The sequence below is a fragment of the Haemaphysalis longicornis genome, unplaced genomic scaffold, assembly GCF_048455015.1.
Source record: "Haemaphysalis longicornis isolate Haplotype H1 unplaced genomic scaffold, Haemaphysalis longicornis Haplotype H1 scaffold_7, whole genome shotgun sequence".
In the NCBI taxonomy this organism is placed as follows: domain Eukaryota; kingdom Metazoa; phylum Arthropoda; class Arachnida; order Ixodida; family Ixodidae; genus Haemaphysalis; species Haemaphysalis longicornis.
In genome coordinates this window covers 30,213,060-30,227,557 of record NW_027526422.1, presented here as the reverse complement: position 1 = coordinate 30,227,557, position 14,498 = coordinate 30,213,060, and the positions used below count along the sequence as shown (strand labels likewise).

The window sequence follows — 14,498 nt, the reverse complement described above, 5'->3', positions numbered from 1 at the left end:
CTTGGTGTGCCGAGGGAGTCCGGTGATGACTCGAAGCAGTTTGTGATGTAAAGTTCGAACTTTATTTAATTGGGTTTGCGTCAGGTTGAAGCAGGTCCCACCATATGTTAGCCGGGAAGTTAGAATGGCTCTACTGATGTTCCGGATGAGGGCGGTGCTTGCGCCACCGAATTTTGTGCCGATTCTGTGGATAAGGTGGGCTGTAGCATCCCAGCCCTGTCTGACCTGCTTGAGCCATTCTGTGGCGTTGCATTTTTGGCTGATGGGAACGCCGAGTAGGCGGATCCAACCTTCCGAGGATAGCGGAATCTCTTGATTTTCAAGGTAAAGATGGAGTTTTTGCCTTTCCGGTTCTTTGCCACCCAAAAGCAGTAGAGTGGACTTTTCCGTCTCCTGCTGCCTGGATGGCGTTTTCTAGGGCAAAAATGGCTGCTTGAAGGTCTATGCACGCTTCCTCGGTGGTAGGATAATCGTCTCGCTACGTCCACAGCGTGATATCATCCGCATAGACGGTGAGGCGCGTGCCGCTGGTTTTGTGTATGTTAATTGACACCTTTCTCATCACCAAATTGAATAGGAAGGGCGATATTATGGATCCTTGTGGTACTCCGCGGTCATTGTAGTAGATCTTCGGATGGTCGTTGCCCGTTCGGATCTCGAACGTTCTATTTTCTAGAAAACTGGCAACGTAGTTGTACATCCTCTTTCCCGGATAATGGTTCTCGATTTCGGCCAGTATGGCTTCGTGCGACACCGTGTCGAAGGCCTTCTGCAGATCAACTGCCACCAGAATATGTGGTTGTCCTGATGGCGGGCCTGGTCGAGCTGAATTGATGAGCCGTCTTAGAAGCCACAGACTGTCATGAGTCCCCTTGTTGGGGCGGAAACCAGTCTGACCAGGGTAAAAGGGGTTGGTAATTTGTTCAAAGTGGTAAGTGAGACGATTAGCAGCCATCCTTTCAAGAAGTTTACCTATCGTAGATGTTAGAGAGACTGGTCGGAGGTTACGGACGTGGTTTTTTGGTTTCCCTTGTTTGGGGATAGGTTGTATACCCGAGTGTTTCATGGAGGTAGGGATGGAGCCAGGTTTCCAAACATCGTTGAGGAGTTGGAGGAGGAGTTGTTTGTTTTGTTCGTTTAAATTCTGAAGCATAGTCCAAGTGATACCGTCTTTACCAGGAGCGCTACGCTTGTTAATCTGGTGGAGGGCAGTCTCCATTTCCGCCATAGTGAACAGTGATTCTTCATTGTCCTCGTCCGTAACCGTTACGCGAGGGTGGGGAGGTGGGGGCGTAAGGCTGGCGTTGGGGAAGAAGTTGTAAGCCGCCTCTTGTTCAATTGTTTCGATAGATCAGCCAATGTTGAGAGCAATTTTGACAATACAGTTACCAGTCTTTTTCTTGCCGTTAAGGGATCGAAATGTGTGCCACAGCTTTTTAGTAGAGGTGTCTTTGTTGAATCCCTCGCAGTATTCCGTCCAACGCAAGAAAGACAGTTCTTTTTCGTATCGCTTAATTTCTTTGTTTGAGCCGGGCCCGCTTCAGGTCTCGAAATCGCCTCCCATAACATTTGTAGCGGTTCACGAGTATGTAGTAGGTATCCCATAGGTTTAGCAAGTGCCGGTCAGGGCAAGGACAGTCTTCATCTACTGTGGAACATTGAGAGCTTGTTTGATAAGCGCGCTGTATTTCGTTACCGAGGCTAGTTATGTCGTGCGCTTTAGTTGGGCAGATGGAGCAGGATCGAAAGGCTTCCCAATTGGTGGTGGTAATTCGCCGTGTGCCCTGCCGGAGTTGAGCTCGTTTAAGTCCAAACCATATGGGGTAGTGATCACTACCCCAAGGGTCTGTTGCAACGTGCCAGTCATGGACGAGGGGGCCGTCAAGGCAGAAAATCAATACATAATGAATATTTGCAGTGTTGCTTTATTAAATATTTCCTGGATGCTTGATTTTTGCGATATCACATGAAATACGACACCAGCTGGAGAATATCGTCGCCTGGTGTTGCCCGCGTCACTACAGCTCCTAGCGGAATTTAAAAAAAGATCAAACCACAACAGTAACGAAAGGTGCCACTACATAGGTGCTACGTTCCACCTCGAATACACGTTGATCATGGCAACGTGGTTCTATAAACATTGTAGTAGTGTGCCTCGAATCACGGGCGTCTCCGCCGTACGGCAACGCTGACATGGAGGCACCCGTCCTTTAGCAGTAAAACGCGGTAAATTTAAATTGACTTGAGCAAACCTCTATCGTGCTATCTCGGGAGGAACGAGACGGGAGAGGAACGGTATGAGGTGAGCGGGAAAGAGAAGGGAGGCGTTTACATGGCAGGAGCGCCAGTCAACTATCGCCTTTTTTCTGTTCTGTAAATGGCGTCTAAGCAACAGCTTAGTGGTATATCTGTTCTTCCCAGTACGCGGGACGTCCTTCTGTTCGGCTTGGTTGTGTGCCTCCCGGTCGCCTTCAGTGCCTACGGCAGCCAGTACCCTGAACGGTAAGCAAGTCTTAGCTGGTCGGAATCCTACGACAACGGGTCCCGCTGCCGGAACCTGCTGAGGCGCGAGGGACGGAATCTAAAACGACGTTTACACAAAAATTATATACCTCACTTTGGTTGAGACGGGCATTGCTGGTGCTTTGGTCACCAGTCGTCGATGCGGAAAACTACAAGGTCTCGCGACTAGCGCTTTAAGAAGGTGAAATTTCCGCCCTCGTGTTCACTGTTCGTACACCTGAACATCAACATTCGGGTGCATGCATGCAGGTACACCGAAGGTCCTCTCTTGGGGCTCTCCGTCATTGCGATGAGCATGCTTCCGGCGTCGAGACTACGCCACTGCTGGTCTCAGCGCTTGGTAAGCTGGCGAGCCGTGGCCTCCCGCATGCCTTGGCACATCCTATTCATGATGGGCGCTGTCATGGCGCTCACACGGATCGTCGAGGTACGCACCCGTTGATGGAATTATGTAGTATTGGCTCAATTGAAAGTGGCCGTGGTCACGGTTCCTCAAATATATAATAATGAGAGGGCTGCTTCGAATAACTACACCCGTTATTTAATGACACTACTAAATGGACTTTGCGGCTACGCGGGGATTTCAGCCCTTGCTCTGTCAACTCAGCAAGAAACATAGCAATTTTGCCCGACTTTTATGGCCGCTGAGAGGCCGGGTTTTCTTCCGCAAATATGCAACACATCCCTCAGGAAGTGGAGAATGCACCAGCTGGCTATGAGCGTAGATAGTCTGTTTCAAGCGTAGCAGATACGAACTTCGGTTGAAATGGTACACGGGCCTACAGCTTTGGTAGTGTCCAAGTGTATTGAAATCGATGGTCAGAGGACGCGATTGTGTTTACTGAATCAGCCTGTAGCCTTCTGCTCCTCTGACTGCACCATGGAGAATAGGGGCTGGGAATTCGTTTTGCTAATAATGCCTGCATCTACGAAAAGATGGGGTACTGGCCTATTTTGAAAGATTGATACAAAGTGCTTAGAAGATGATTATTGGCGAGTGTTTAAGAAATACAAGACTGCGATGGAGGGCCAGGAGGGGACACAAGCTTAAGCAATATTCACATCCGCCTTTTCCATTCCTGCGGGGTCATGCGAAGGAGTAGGATACATGGACGATATGAGTGATGGTCTTCAGGCTGAGAAAACGGCGCATGCTTGCTTGTGGGAAAACATTCGGAATGTAAAATATTGGCCTGCCGCGTATCTGCTTGCTCCGCTGTAAATGAAGTCCAAAGACGATATCTTTCTGGCCACCCCTGCAGCGTGACGCCTCGTCTGGCCTTCTCTTCCAACTCCTCTTCTATCTCTCTTCTTCTCTTCTTGCCTCTTCTACCTCTCACACACCGCCTCCTTCTTCCTACCTCTAATAATCTTCCTTCTCTCCTCCATCTCCCACACCCTCCTCGTTGTCCATCTAATCTCCTGCCTCACTACTCATGACTGAACTCTACGTTTACCCTCCTGCTCTCCTTGAAAATTAAATCGACTTTAGCGTACTTCCATTACATCCATTATAAGAGGAGGGGAGGGTGACAGTGTGAGGGGTGGGGGAGAGCAAAGGGTGTTACGAGGCAGACGCGGATAAAGCTTATGGTCTTTCGACGGCGTTTGCAGAAAAGCAAGCTGATACACGGCCCCAATTTTTTTAGAGTGGAATAAAAAAAAAGCGCATTGAGGTAGAAAGGCTGCCCCAGAAAACGTTCCCGGCTGCACTCGGGGTAACTGCAATACATTAGGACGAGCACTGATGTTGTGTCCTTTAGTCGTCGTGTTGTGCTTCATTTTTTCCGCTTGCCAACTGGTTCTGCAGGCTTATCGCCTCGTGGAGACCTTCCTGGGGAATGTGGACGACCACTTCTGGGAGAACCGGTCACCCAAGTCGAACCTGTTCATCCTGGCCAGCCTGGCGGCCATCCTTTCCGAGGTGGTGATCAGCGACTCGCTCGTACAACTGCTCGCCCCCACCGTCCTCCGTGTGGTGAGTGCGGGCGGGCACATCCTGAATCCCATACATTCAAACGACCAATGCTTAAAAGGACGACACGATCCTGAGAATTTCTTTCACATAGGTAGGTATCTCTGAAAAGGAAATTACGTCATGTAGGTCGAGACATCATCTTTTTATATCACTGTTATATACCCATTCTCAAAGTTATAACGGAAAAGTGTGTGGAGAACGCATCGCTCCCCAGTCTGTTACCCCGGCAACAATTTGTATACTTCAATTACGTCAAAATTCACCGAAACATTTCGAGCTGTGAGCCAGACACGACACGTGGTATCATGTACCCCACTGTTTACCTTACAGCAAAATATACGCAAATATGCTGACACGCAGCGTCAGCGTGGCTACAGGTTCTTCCACAAGGTAGAAATAACAGATATCCCCCTCACTTGAACTTTTTTTTTCATAGCAGGATACAAGAGACTAGAGCGTGCAAACAGCTACCACGGTAGCATACTTCGCAGGGCTGCTTTTTACGCCGAAATAGGATGAGTACTATTTTTGAATGATCGTTGCGCACCAGTCAGTGCTTCCATATTACATGGGTGATTAAAAGTGGGCCAGGTAGAAACTGAAGCTTTGCCGGAAGCGAAATTCCATTAGTACTCGCACGTGCACTCCATGTTCTAATTGAACACAGGTGTTAGCATGACCACCAAAGTCCTTTCGGCTCCTCATATTTCGGGCTCCTACCAGAACTTCGAGGTTCGCAAATAAAGGAGCTTCACACAATTTTCTCGAGTCATACCCACTTCAGTAATAAGGTATCTCCCAACTTGGAAGTTCTTGCGCAGCTCCTCTGCGAAAGCAACAAATTGTTCAAGCGACTTTTAATACGAAGCTTTTAGTGCATAGCTAATGGCGATGCAGTTGCGCCAAAACGCACTGCAGGAAAGACACCTTTACACAATGAGCTTCCACAACAGCCCGTCAATCGTACCACACACGTGGACAACGGGAGGTCTTGGCGTGCAAAACACGATGCGGCAGTGCGCTGGAAGACCCATTCGCATGGTAATAGAATCCATGATGATGATGAACGTTCCATCATCGCATTTGGGCTGCTCAATGTTTCCATTGGGTTGTGGGCGTGGGCGTTCACTTTGGATTTTGGTTGAGTTTAAGTTGACTTTGGCAGTTTGGATTTTGGACTTTGGGGGCATCCATTTTGGACTTTTATTCGACAGAGTTTGTGTGAATTAACCTTCGTGTTTTAACCATCTTTACCATCTCTGTCTTAAGAAAAGATCTTTGATTTTTTGTTATCAGCTCTAACCCGCTTTCTCGAGCTATCCATGGCGTTACTGGTGTATTCTTCAGAGCACGTTAAACGTGTAAATAGAAGTTGGGCGCCTCCATGCACGTATTCAAGAAATGAAGATGAAAACTGTTGCATTTAAAATACAGTCGTTGGGGTATTGGTGAGTGTAATACACTCTATTTCCTAAAATAAATCTGTTGCATTACGGAATGAAGAAACCGGCATTAGAGAATTCAGCCAGAACTACCAAATGCGAAATGCGTAGAACTGTTTCAAAATTATGTAAATGGCCTCTATTTGAACGTTCGAATAAAGATAGGAAATGAGATGTTTGTTCGTAAGGGAATTCGCTAATTTCTCCGTACATCCGAATGAACAATGCTAATAGTCGTCTTCTGGACGCACCCCAACTATAGATCCTATTGGGCAGCTGGAAATCTTGAGATGTCGGGCAGCTGACGACTTGGCTATATGCGAGAAGTTAGCGTTCAGTTCTTATTTTTCAAGCGAAGCTTTCCATGTCCCACTGAAGGCGTCCGTGCGCACACCAAAACGCGCTACAGGAAAGCCAACTTCCTCTGAAGCTGGGGATAATGGAACAGTGAAAAAAAAAAAAAAAAGCGCTTCCCGTGGCCGGAATCGAACCTCGGTCCGTCGCGTTGTGAAGCCGACGTCTATCCGATTGCGTCATTCCTTTTTTTTTCTTTATTGTATCGCGCCATTCCGAAACGGTCGAAACAGATTGGATTTGGACAGCGATGCACTGATTTCAAAAATGAAAAAAAAAAAAATTATGCACCCCTCCGTCTAACGACGACAATGGTTGAACGCAAAGCTTTCTTCGTCGGAAGTCAAATGACGAAGAGTCTACGATCAAAAGTCCAAACTGCAGGCGAGTCAAGTCAAAGCTCATAGAGTGAAAGTTCAAACTTCGTGCGGCTCAACCAAAGATTCCCTCACGAGAAAGCTTCGCGTCCAACCATCGTCGTCGTTATACGGAAGTGTGCAGGATTTCATTTTACTGAAGCAACGGCGAGTGCAGGAGCTTTCATGCATCTAGCTGTTCTGTTAAGTAGATGAAACCCCAATCCTTCTCTCAACTCACAAGGCAGACTTTTTCCCCCAACATTTTACCCACCCGTCTGCACAGAGGACGGCACTTGTTTCTCGTCCGTTGTAAACGCAGGCAGCATTTTACTAGCGAAAAACAGACGCGGACGAAGAAGTACACAGGACACTCGCTAGACTTTCCTGTCGAACGCGTAGTCTAGCGAGTGTCCTGTGTACTTCTTCTTCGTCCGCGTCTGTTTTTCGCTAGTAAAATGCAGTCAGATAACCAGCTAGCCCAACTTTATGCCTTAACTGTGAACACAGGCCTCGGCGTCGGAAGTTCCGGTGTCGTTCTACGCGGTTCCGGTGTGCCTGGTGGCGTGCATCAACGTGGTGCTGCCGGTGTCGATCCCGATATTCATTATGCACGAGCACCTCGAGTTGAAATGCCTCCAGATGGTGAGTGTGCGGTTCTTTTTTTTAATTCGGAGAGATTGCCCTACGGCATAACGGGGAGTTTTAAAGGTACAACATTCGTACAGTTTCACGTGCTGGGGTTCCCATATCCAACGCTTGAGATGTGGGGGCGTCCCAGGATGGAGCCCTGTGCCTCGGAGGTGTTGAATTCGGGGAGTTGCGAAGACTTCAGCAAGTTCAAAACAAATGTTCAACGCGAGCATGCGATTCAATGCGAATCTTCAAATTCGGAATTCAGGGGTTTAACGCGCCCAAGCAACCACTGGGATATAAGGGGCACCGTAGTGGAAAGCTCTGGACTAATTATGACCACCTGGGCATGTTTAACATGCGCGGAAATCTCGACACACGGGCGTTTTAGAGGTGAAGTCCCTTAGAGGCTCGGGCTGTCGGCGTCTCATGTCGTCGTAGTATCATGTAGTCACGGTACTAAAACACCGGGACACTCGTTTTCCAACGCCTCACGCTATAACGTAACGTATGCTGAAAGAACACACTGGGAAACTCGTTTTCCAACGCCTCGGGCTAGTACGTTTTATCTCCGTGGAAAAAAACGCTTACTAAAAGAACACCGGGGCACTCGTTTTCCACCGCTCGCGCTAGAACGCTTCGTGCTTCAAAGACAGGAGACTTACAGCAAAGCTGTACACCTTACCATCCAATGGTTTCATCTTCGTTGGCAAAACGCCAAGGCGCCAAGAATACACTTATACACTGCATGCTTCGCCCCTCCCCAGGTTTTACGTTAGTGAAGATGTCCCGGGATTTTTTTGTTTTTTGCCTCTACCTGAAAGGCAGCCACCGCGGCCGGTATCCAAGCCGCGTCCTTTGGATCAGCAGCACAAACCCTTAGCAGGTCAGGCACCGCGGCGGGTTTAATGCAAAATGTCCGTCAGAAAGCAACAGCTAGACTGCTTGCAGCAGTTAGGCTGAGGTCTGAAGCTTTAAAAGTGAGCGAGCACTATAGATGCGTCATGAGAGAATAATGCCGAGCCACCAAGGAGGAGGAGTGCGAATCGTCGTTTCTGGGCGACGCCTGGGCTTGCGTAGTGCGTCTCGCTTTCTGAGCGAAGGAATGATGAGTCAGCATGAAAGTGGATTACGCGTATTCCTTGTTGGTGGTAGAGTTCCTGTGTATAGCTCCCCTAGGGGGAGCAGACTTGTGCGTCCATCCGCCATCTCGAGTTCTAAAGTCGCGCGGGACCCGCCGCGGTGGCTCAGTGGCTAAGGCGTTGCGCTGCTGAGCACGAGGTCGCGGGCTCGATTCCCGGCCGCGGCGGCCGCTTTTCTGATGGAGGAGAAAAGCAAAAACGCCCGTGTGTGCGAGATTTCGGCGCACGTAAAAGATCCCCAGGTGGTCAAAATTAATCCGGAGCCCTCCACTACGGCGCGCCTCATCGCCTGCGTTGGGTCGGCGCGTTAAACCCTACAATCAAATCTAAAGTCGCGCGGGAAACGCACCCTTCACGCGGGCAGGAGCCGCCGCTGTCCAGCTGTGCTGCCGCGTCAGTGACAGCGGCGCATGCGCGTGCCAGCAGCCGCCGGGCCAGCTGAGCGTCCGCCGCTGCCGCCGCCACCTCAACCGTCTCCGGTCTCTTGACCAGAACAGACTAAAAGCAGTGTCTTGTGCGCAGTTCCGAAAGCGGGCCTCGCTGTCGCAAGGTGGAATCTGCGGCATGTGGCAATCAGACGCGTAACTTTTGCGCTACCCGATATACAGGAACTATAGTTGGTGGAGATTTACTGGCTCTGCGCTTCTCCGCCTAGCTCGGCTTTCCCTGACCGCTCCTGTTTGTGAGTGTATGTTTGTAGAGGCGTTGCTGTTGAACGGAGCAGGATCATCAGTTGGTCACCCGGCCGAACGCTGTGCGAAGCACGGAATAAATGTGAAAATTCGGCTTCGTTTTACGCCCGTTAACTTCACGACCCCTTTTGTCGAGCTTTTCACAGTAGTCGAACCATGAGAAATGTGTGCTAATAATGTGCTATATCCTAACATCGAACTAAATGTGTACTCTGTGAACGCTGATTCGCATGTTTCTAATTACCTTCAACACAACTATATCCGTGCTAAACCAATAATAACCAATTATCAACAAGGAGCCCCCCTTGTTCTGGCTCTAATCTCGAATCAAACGACAACACATCAAATGCATCAAACGACAACACATTTTTTGATAAGTTCTGGGAAACGTTTCGCCCTCCATGCCTAAAAATTATGCAAGGATGACGTCGAAGAAAGCACAGGAGTTCCCCAGGCCGTTTTCATAATCCAACAACTTTGCTTTTATTCCCCCTTGGGGAAGTCACAGGGCTTTTAACGTCCAGTAGCACGAAATAAGGGCTGTTTGATCTGGTTACCAGAGCCAACTTGTTAAACGTCGCGTGAGCCCGCTGATGAACATAAAGACTAAAACTGATTGTCATCATTTATTGGTCCCTTAAACGACTCTAGTGGTGTGTTGGATAAGCGTCGTCACTTTTGCCAGGCAAGCAGAGGAAGTGATGATGTTATGTATCTGGGACCTTTAAATTTTCTAGTTGATTACGCACCGGATTCGTCATATTCTCACGCGAGAAAATTGGTTTGTCTGGGAGACATCATAAGCGACGACAGAAATTTGTAAAGAGAAACGTTCGATGCCTTAGTGCTGGCGTTTCATGCCGCGACAAATGAGTTTCACAAAACGATGATGAAGATAAGTGAAGGCACATCAAGAGCTTTAAAGGAGCACTGACACGAAAATTTTATGTTACACTTTTATTGCTTTTATCGGTGCTTAATGGTCTGGCGAACCTGAAACAGCACTTCAAATAATTCACCGCGCGATAGTTAATTACGTTGAACGGCCTGAAAATCGTTTGTTTCAAATTCCCGCGCTTTCATCCCGAACGGCGCATATGACAGAATCCCGGCCTGACCTCACCGCTTTGTGCGGACGTCACCCGCGGGCCCCGCTTGAGAGGGTGCTGCGCCCGCTCGCCGCTCGTGGGGGGCCGCGCGCGTGAAGTGACGTCACGAGTTTTTGACGAGCGCTGTCGCGTCACTTCTTTTGGCTTCACGGGGTGATGTCACGCTGATGTCCATTTGCTGAGTGCCGCTCCGCGCGCTGCTCCGTTGGCGCGATAAATGAGATCCAATTGAACTATGTTCTTCGCGTCGCAGGCCGCTCATATTTCAGCCAGGGTATTCTGTTGAGTGAAGGAAGCGAACTGTGCAGTAATATTAACGCCGAAAATTGATGTCAGTGCTCCTTCAGGAAAAATTAAAACGCTTCTCGTGGTCTGAGTCCAACCTGGGTTCCCCGCGTAATGAAGCCGGCGTCTATTCGATAACGCGGTTGCGACATGGTCGAAGGAGTTCGAATTTTGGACTTTGAGTCAGGTTGCATGGAACAAAGCTTCGAGTTTTGATTTCCATGGGTGAAATTTCAGAGCTGGCCGATGTTCCCGTTTTTGTCTTGCAGGTGGCTTACGGCGTCTTCCTCAAGTCCATCGCCGTGATTTGTGTCTTCGTCTCCATGCACACCATAGGATTCATCGCCTTGCAGGGGGACTTCGCGGTGAAGAGGAACCTCATTAGGGCGTTCGACAACGCGACAAACATTAACGGCACGGCGATATGACACCTGATCGTGTGTTTTGCTTGTGCGCGTGTGCTTGCGTGGGACCCTTTCGTCGTATTGTTTGTCGTCCAGTTTGTGTTCACGTTCGTCTTCGCGTAGATAGTTTTGTTATTGCTACAATTATTGACACGGGTAATTGTTCTTCAGTCGAATTCATTTCCTGCAATTGAGTGGCCGCCTACCATCAGGACCCATCCCTCATTTTATGAGATACCACGTGTACATCTGACATTAGCGGTTCTATGTATGTAATTTTAGGCAGGATATTAGCCCAAGTAAAATTCGCTATCGATTACGCCTCAATTGCATTGTATCAGTTAGGGTGGAACTGCTTTTTGTGCATATCTGTGTTTTAAGTGTCGCGCTGTGTTTTCAGTGTTGCGGCAATCTATCAGCCGCCGTATTTTACGTCGGATATTTTCGCGTAACCGGAACAAGAAAACGCATATTATTCGTTTCGAATTGGGCGGTGTCAGATCATGCACACCGTATTCGTGCCCACACAGAAGGCAGCACTATGCGTCAAAAACTTCTCCCTGCGTGAACTGCCATTTTAAAGCAAAGCTTTCTAGCTCTACCAGCAAACGGTTCGTTCGTGGTGTGCGGGACAACAAACTCCCAACGCGGCGGAGGCGGCGGCGACGGAAAGGGGGGGGGGGGGGGAGGGAGGGAGGGCAGAGGGTTTTACTCACGGAGCACACCAGAGATTGCGCGGCGAATTTACCCAGCGTTCCCCACGCGGAAGTGCCGGCTCGTCGGCGGTGGCGTCGGCGGTTCGGCTTTGTCGTCTGCTTTAGCGACAGTTGTTTTGCGCCTGTTTTGGTGCAGCTTCGCGTCCATTGCGCGGTGCCTTCACAAGGCTTAACTTGTTCGAAAGCATCTCCAGGGTAACCCGCACCCGACGGAATTAAGTAGTCGTACGGCAAACATATCTTAAGGATTGGTTTGCAGGGCGGGAAAACAATTTACAAACCACATACAGACATCTGGCCGCTAGAGAAACGCTACCTTTTGCGCACTGCTTGCCACGAATGGAACTCCGTTTTCTAAACTGAATACAAATTCGCCTGTTTTTTACGACGTATTGCAAAAGGTGAAAGGAGCGACTGGTTCCGATAAATATCGATTATTAAAGTTCCCTCAGCTTTCTCGCCATACTCAAACTTACTAAACTAACTAGTTTAAATCGGTATAAATGGGAATCACTAAGCTCACACGCCGCATTGTTTCGGTGTCTGCGCTTGTGTCGCGCGGTGGTGTAGCCCCAAGCTAGCACATCAGGATGGCTAGGTTCCGCTGTCTTATCCTTGGAAAGATGCTCCTCTACGTTTTCTTTCTCCCGACTCACGGCCGGGCTACAGCGGCAGCGTCCGCCGCTCTATACCGGTATGGCCGTGGCCGACGCTGCTGCTGCGTTCGGGACACCACCCCTGCGAATTCTAAATAACGGCAAGCAGAATCTCTGGTTTCACTCTTTGTAGAGCCACGTGTGTGAATTCGAGTGACACCGCATGGGCAATTGTTGAGGGTGTCGTTTAAAGCTTTGCTTTCCAACCACATTCACATCGTCGATTGGAGCCATTTTTTGTTTCTATATATATGTTTTACCCGCGCAATAAATTTCAGCTTTGTCAGGGCACGCCTCGATGTTTCCCTCGTCTTACGTACGTCGTCTTGGGGCTGGGTGAACGTCTAGCCGCTATAATTTTCTGCGACCTGTACGTTATACAATATTTGATTCTCTATGTCCATGTTCCCTTCATATTCCTTCTTTACCAATTTTCTCACGCAACGAAAATGTTCCAGTGCCCAACATCGTGTCTGACTACACAGTAAATGCGTTTTAACATCACCGTTACCAACATCAGACCGTGCAATTTGATTTCTTTCATTTTTCAATCAAAATATTTTTTAACGTACATCGCTGTATTTTTTTTTTAATGGGTTCCTCCCGCCGGTAAGGCTGGATTTACACATTGATGCAAGGTCTAGGCGCAAAGCGCAGGTATCGCTGAATATGTCACCGTCGAGAAACGGAAATACGCTAAGTGAAACAGCTGCTACTGCGGGACTGGCGAACGCCACAGTAGCTACTGTGGTCAAGCATGTATTGCATGTATTTTGTTTTAAAGCGAGAATTCGACTACTTAAAGGGGCATGCAGACAAAACACAATTTTAATTCATTCGAATGATCGCCTCATTAGAATCGTACTGACACCACATTTAACGCATACTTCTGTCAAATAAGCTATATAATTTGGAAAATGAATGGCCATGCGACCCACTAGCTCATTTTCCGCAACAGAACCCATGATTACATACGCGGCAGCTCTGCGATTGGCTGAGGCCGCCAAAAGCAAACGCAAAATTATGGAGGGCTTACAAGCTTGTCGGAAGAGCCATTTGTGCTTAAATTAAAGGCACATTCTTTTTACAGCAGTAAGAATTGGGAGGGGGGGGGGGGGGTAAACGAAAGCACACGTAACTATAGAAGTACCGATGAGCACTGCTGTTGGTACTGCGCACACCATGCTTCTTTTAGCAGCACAGCAGTGCGGCGCCTTGGGGTTGTCTCGGACGACACTGGCCGATCGGCGTAAGCGACGGCGTCTTACGTGACAATGTCGAGAGAACACTGTTTCACGAAACGATTATTTTCTACCTTAAAAAACAAGCCAGGTACAAAGACGGTCAAAAACAAAGCAAAAACAGAAAACAGCTCTTAGAGGTATGGTGCCGCCATCTAGGTTGACTAACGCTAAACGAGGCTCCGCAATCGGAGGGAGAGCGGTTCTTGTGATGCCATTTCAGACGTCGCGAAAACATACGATTTGGCGGGGGAATCAAGATTTTAACTTAAATTTATTAATTTCTCAGTCAATAAAGCATCGTTTGCTTACGGACAAGCGCTGGGGGCACTATAAAACAAATTCTTTCGAATAAAACGAACTTGTGTTTTGTCTGCATGGGCCCTTTAAGGTACAACACCAGAAAACGGCGGGTAGCATCAATCTGGCCTTCAAGCACAGCCAAGGTCAAGCGAGAGCTTCCTGCGCTTGGGCAGGGTGCAGAGAAAGCATCTAATCGCTGGCTCATTCCAAAAGGAGGATTGCGGAGAGGCGGATAGAGGGGAAAAGGGGGCGTGCAATCAGGCAATTATGGCTGCATACTAGAGAGCTGCATACATGCAGCTCTCTAGGACATGGGTATGGAAGGTATAGACTCAACTGTCTGATGAAGTTTTGTGCCTCAGTGAAGCTAGCTAAGAAATGTTGTTACAGGACGCTTATTTTCAACGGCAATTGGTTTTATAAGCCAGAGAGAGGCAATTGGTATTGGCGGAAGGGCCGCGAAGTATTCTCCCGCGGCTGCCAGGAGAATGGACACTGCCTGTGTTCCCGTAATTCCGCATGCTTCCAGGTGCAGACCTCCCTAAGTTTGCTGCTCCGCATACCTATCATGGAGCACAGTGCCAGCAAGAGCAGAATTTCTCGGTTGGCGAGGAACAACCGCAGCGATATGGAGCAGTTCCCGTCTCCCTCGGCCGCTACCCCA

The 14,498-nt window shown here is 48.8% G+C and overlaps 1 protein-coding gene across 1 annotated transcript in view; it reads left to right on the top strand.

The window, feature by feature from the left end:
* LOC144146225 (uncharacterized) overlaps positions 1-11,518 on the top strand; it is a 31,108-nt gene extending 19,590 nt beyond the window's left edge. The window contains exons 10-14 of the mRNA XM_077678189.1: positions 2,422-2,502; positions 2,773-2,950; positions 4,334-4,501; positions 7,164-7,298; positions 10,784-11,518. Of these exons, the coding sequence (XP_077534315.1) occupies positions 2,422-2,502; positions 2,773-2,950; positions 4,334-4,501; positions 7,164-7,298; positions 10,784-10,942 (721 nt within the window). The 3' untranslated portion in view covers positions 10,943-11,518. The remainder of the gene's footprint in view (positions 1-2,421; positions 2,503-2,772; positions 2,951-4,333; positions 4,502-7,163; positions 7,299-10,783) is intronic.
* Positions 11,519-14,498: the final 2,980 nt, after the last annotated feature.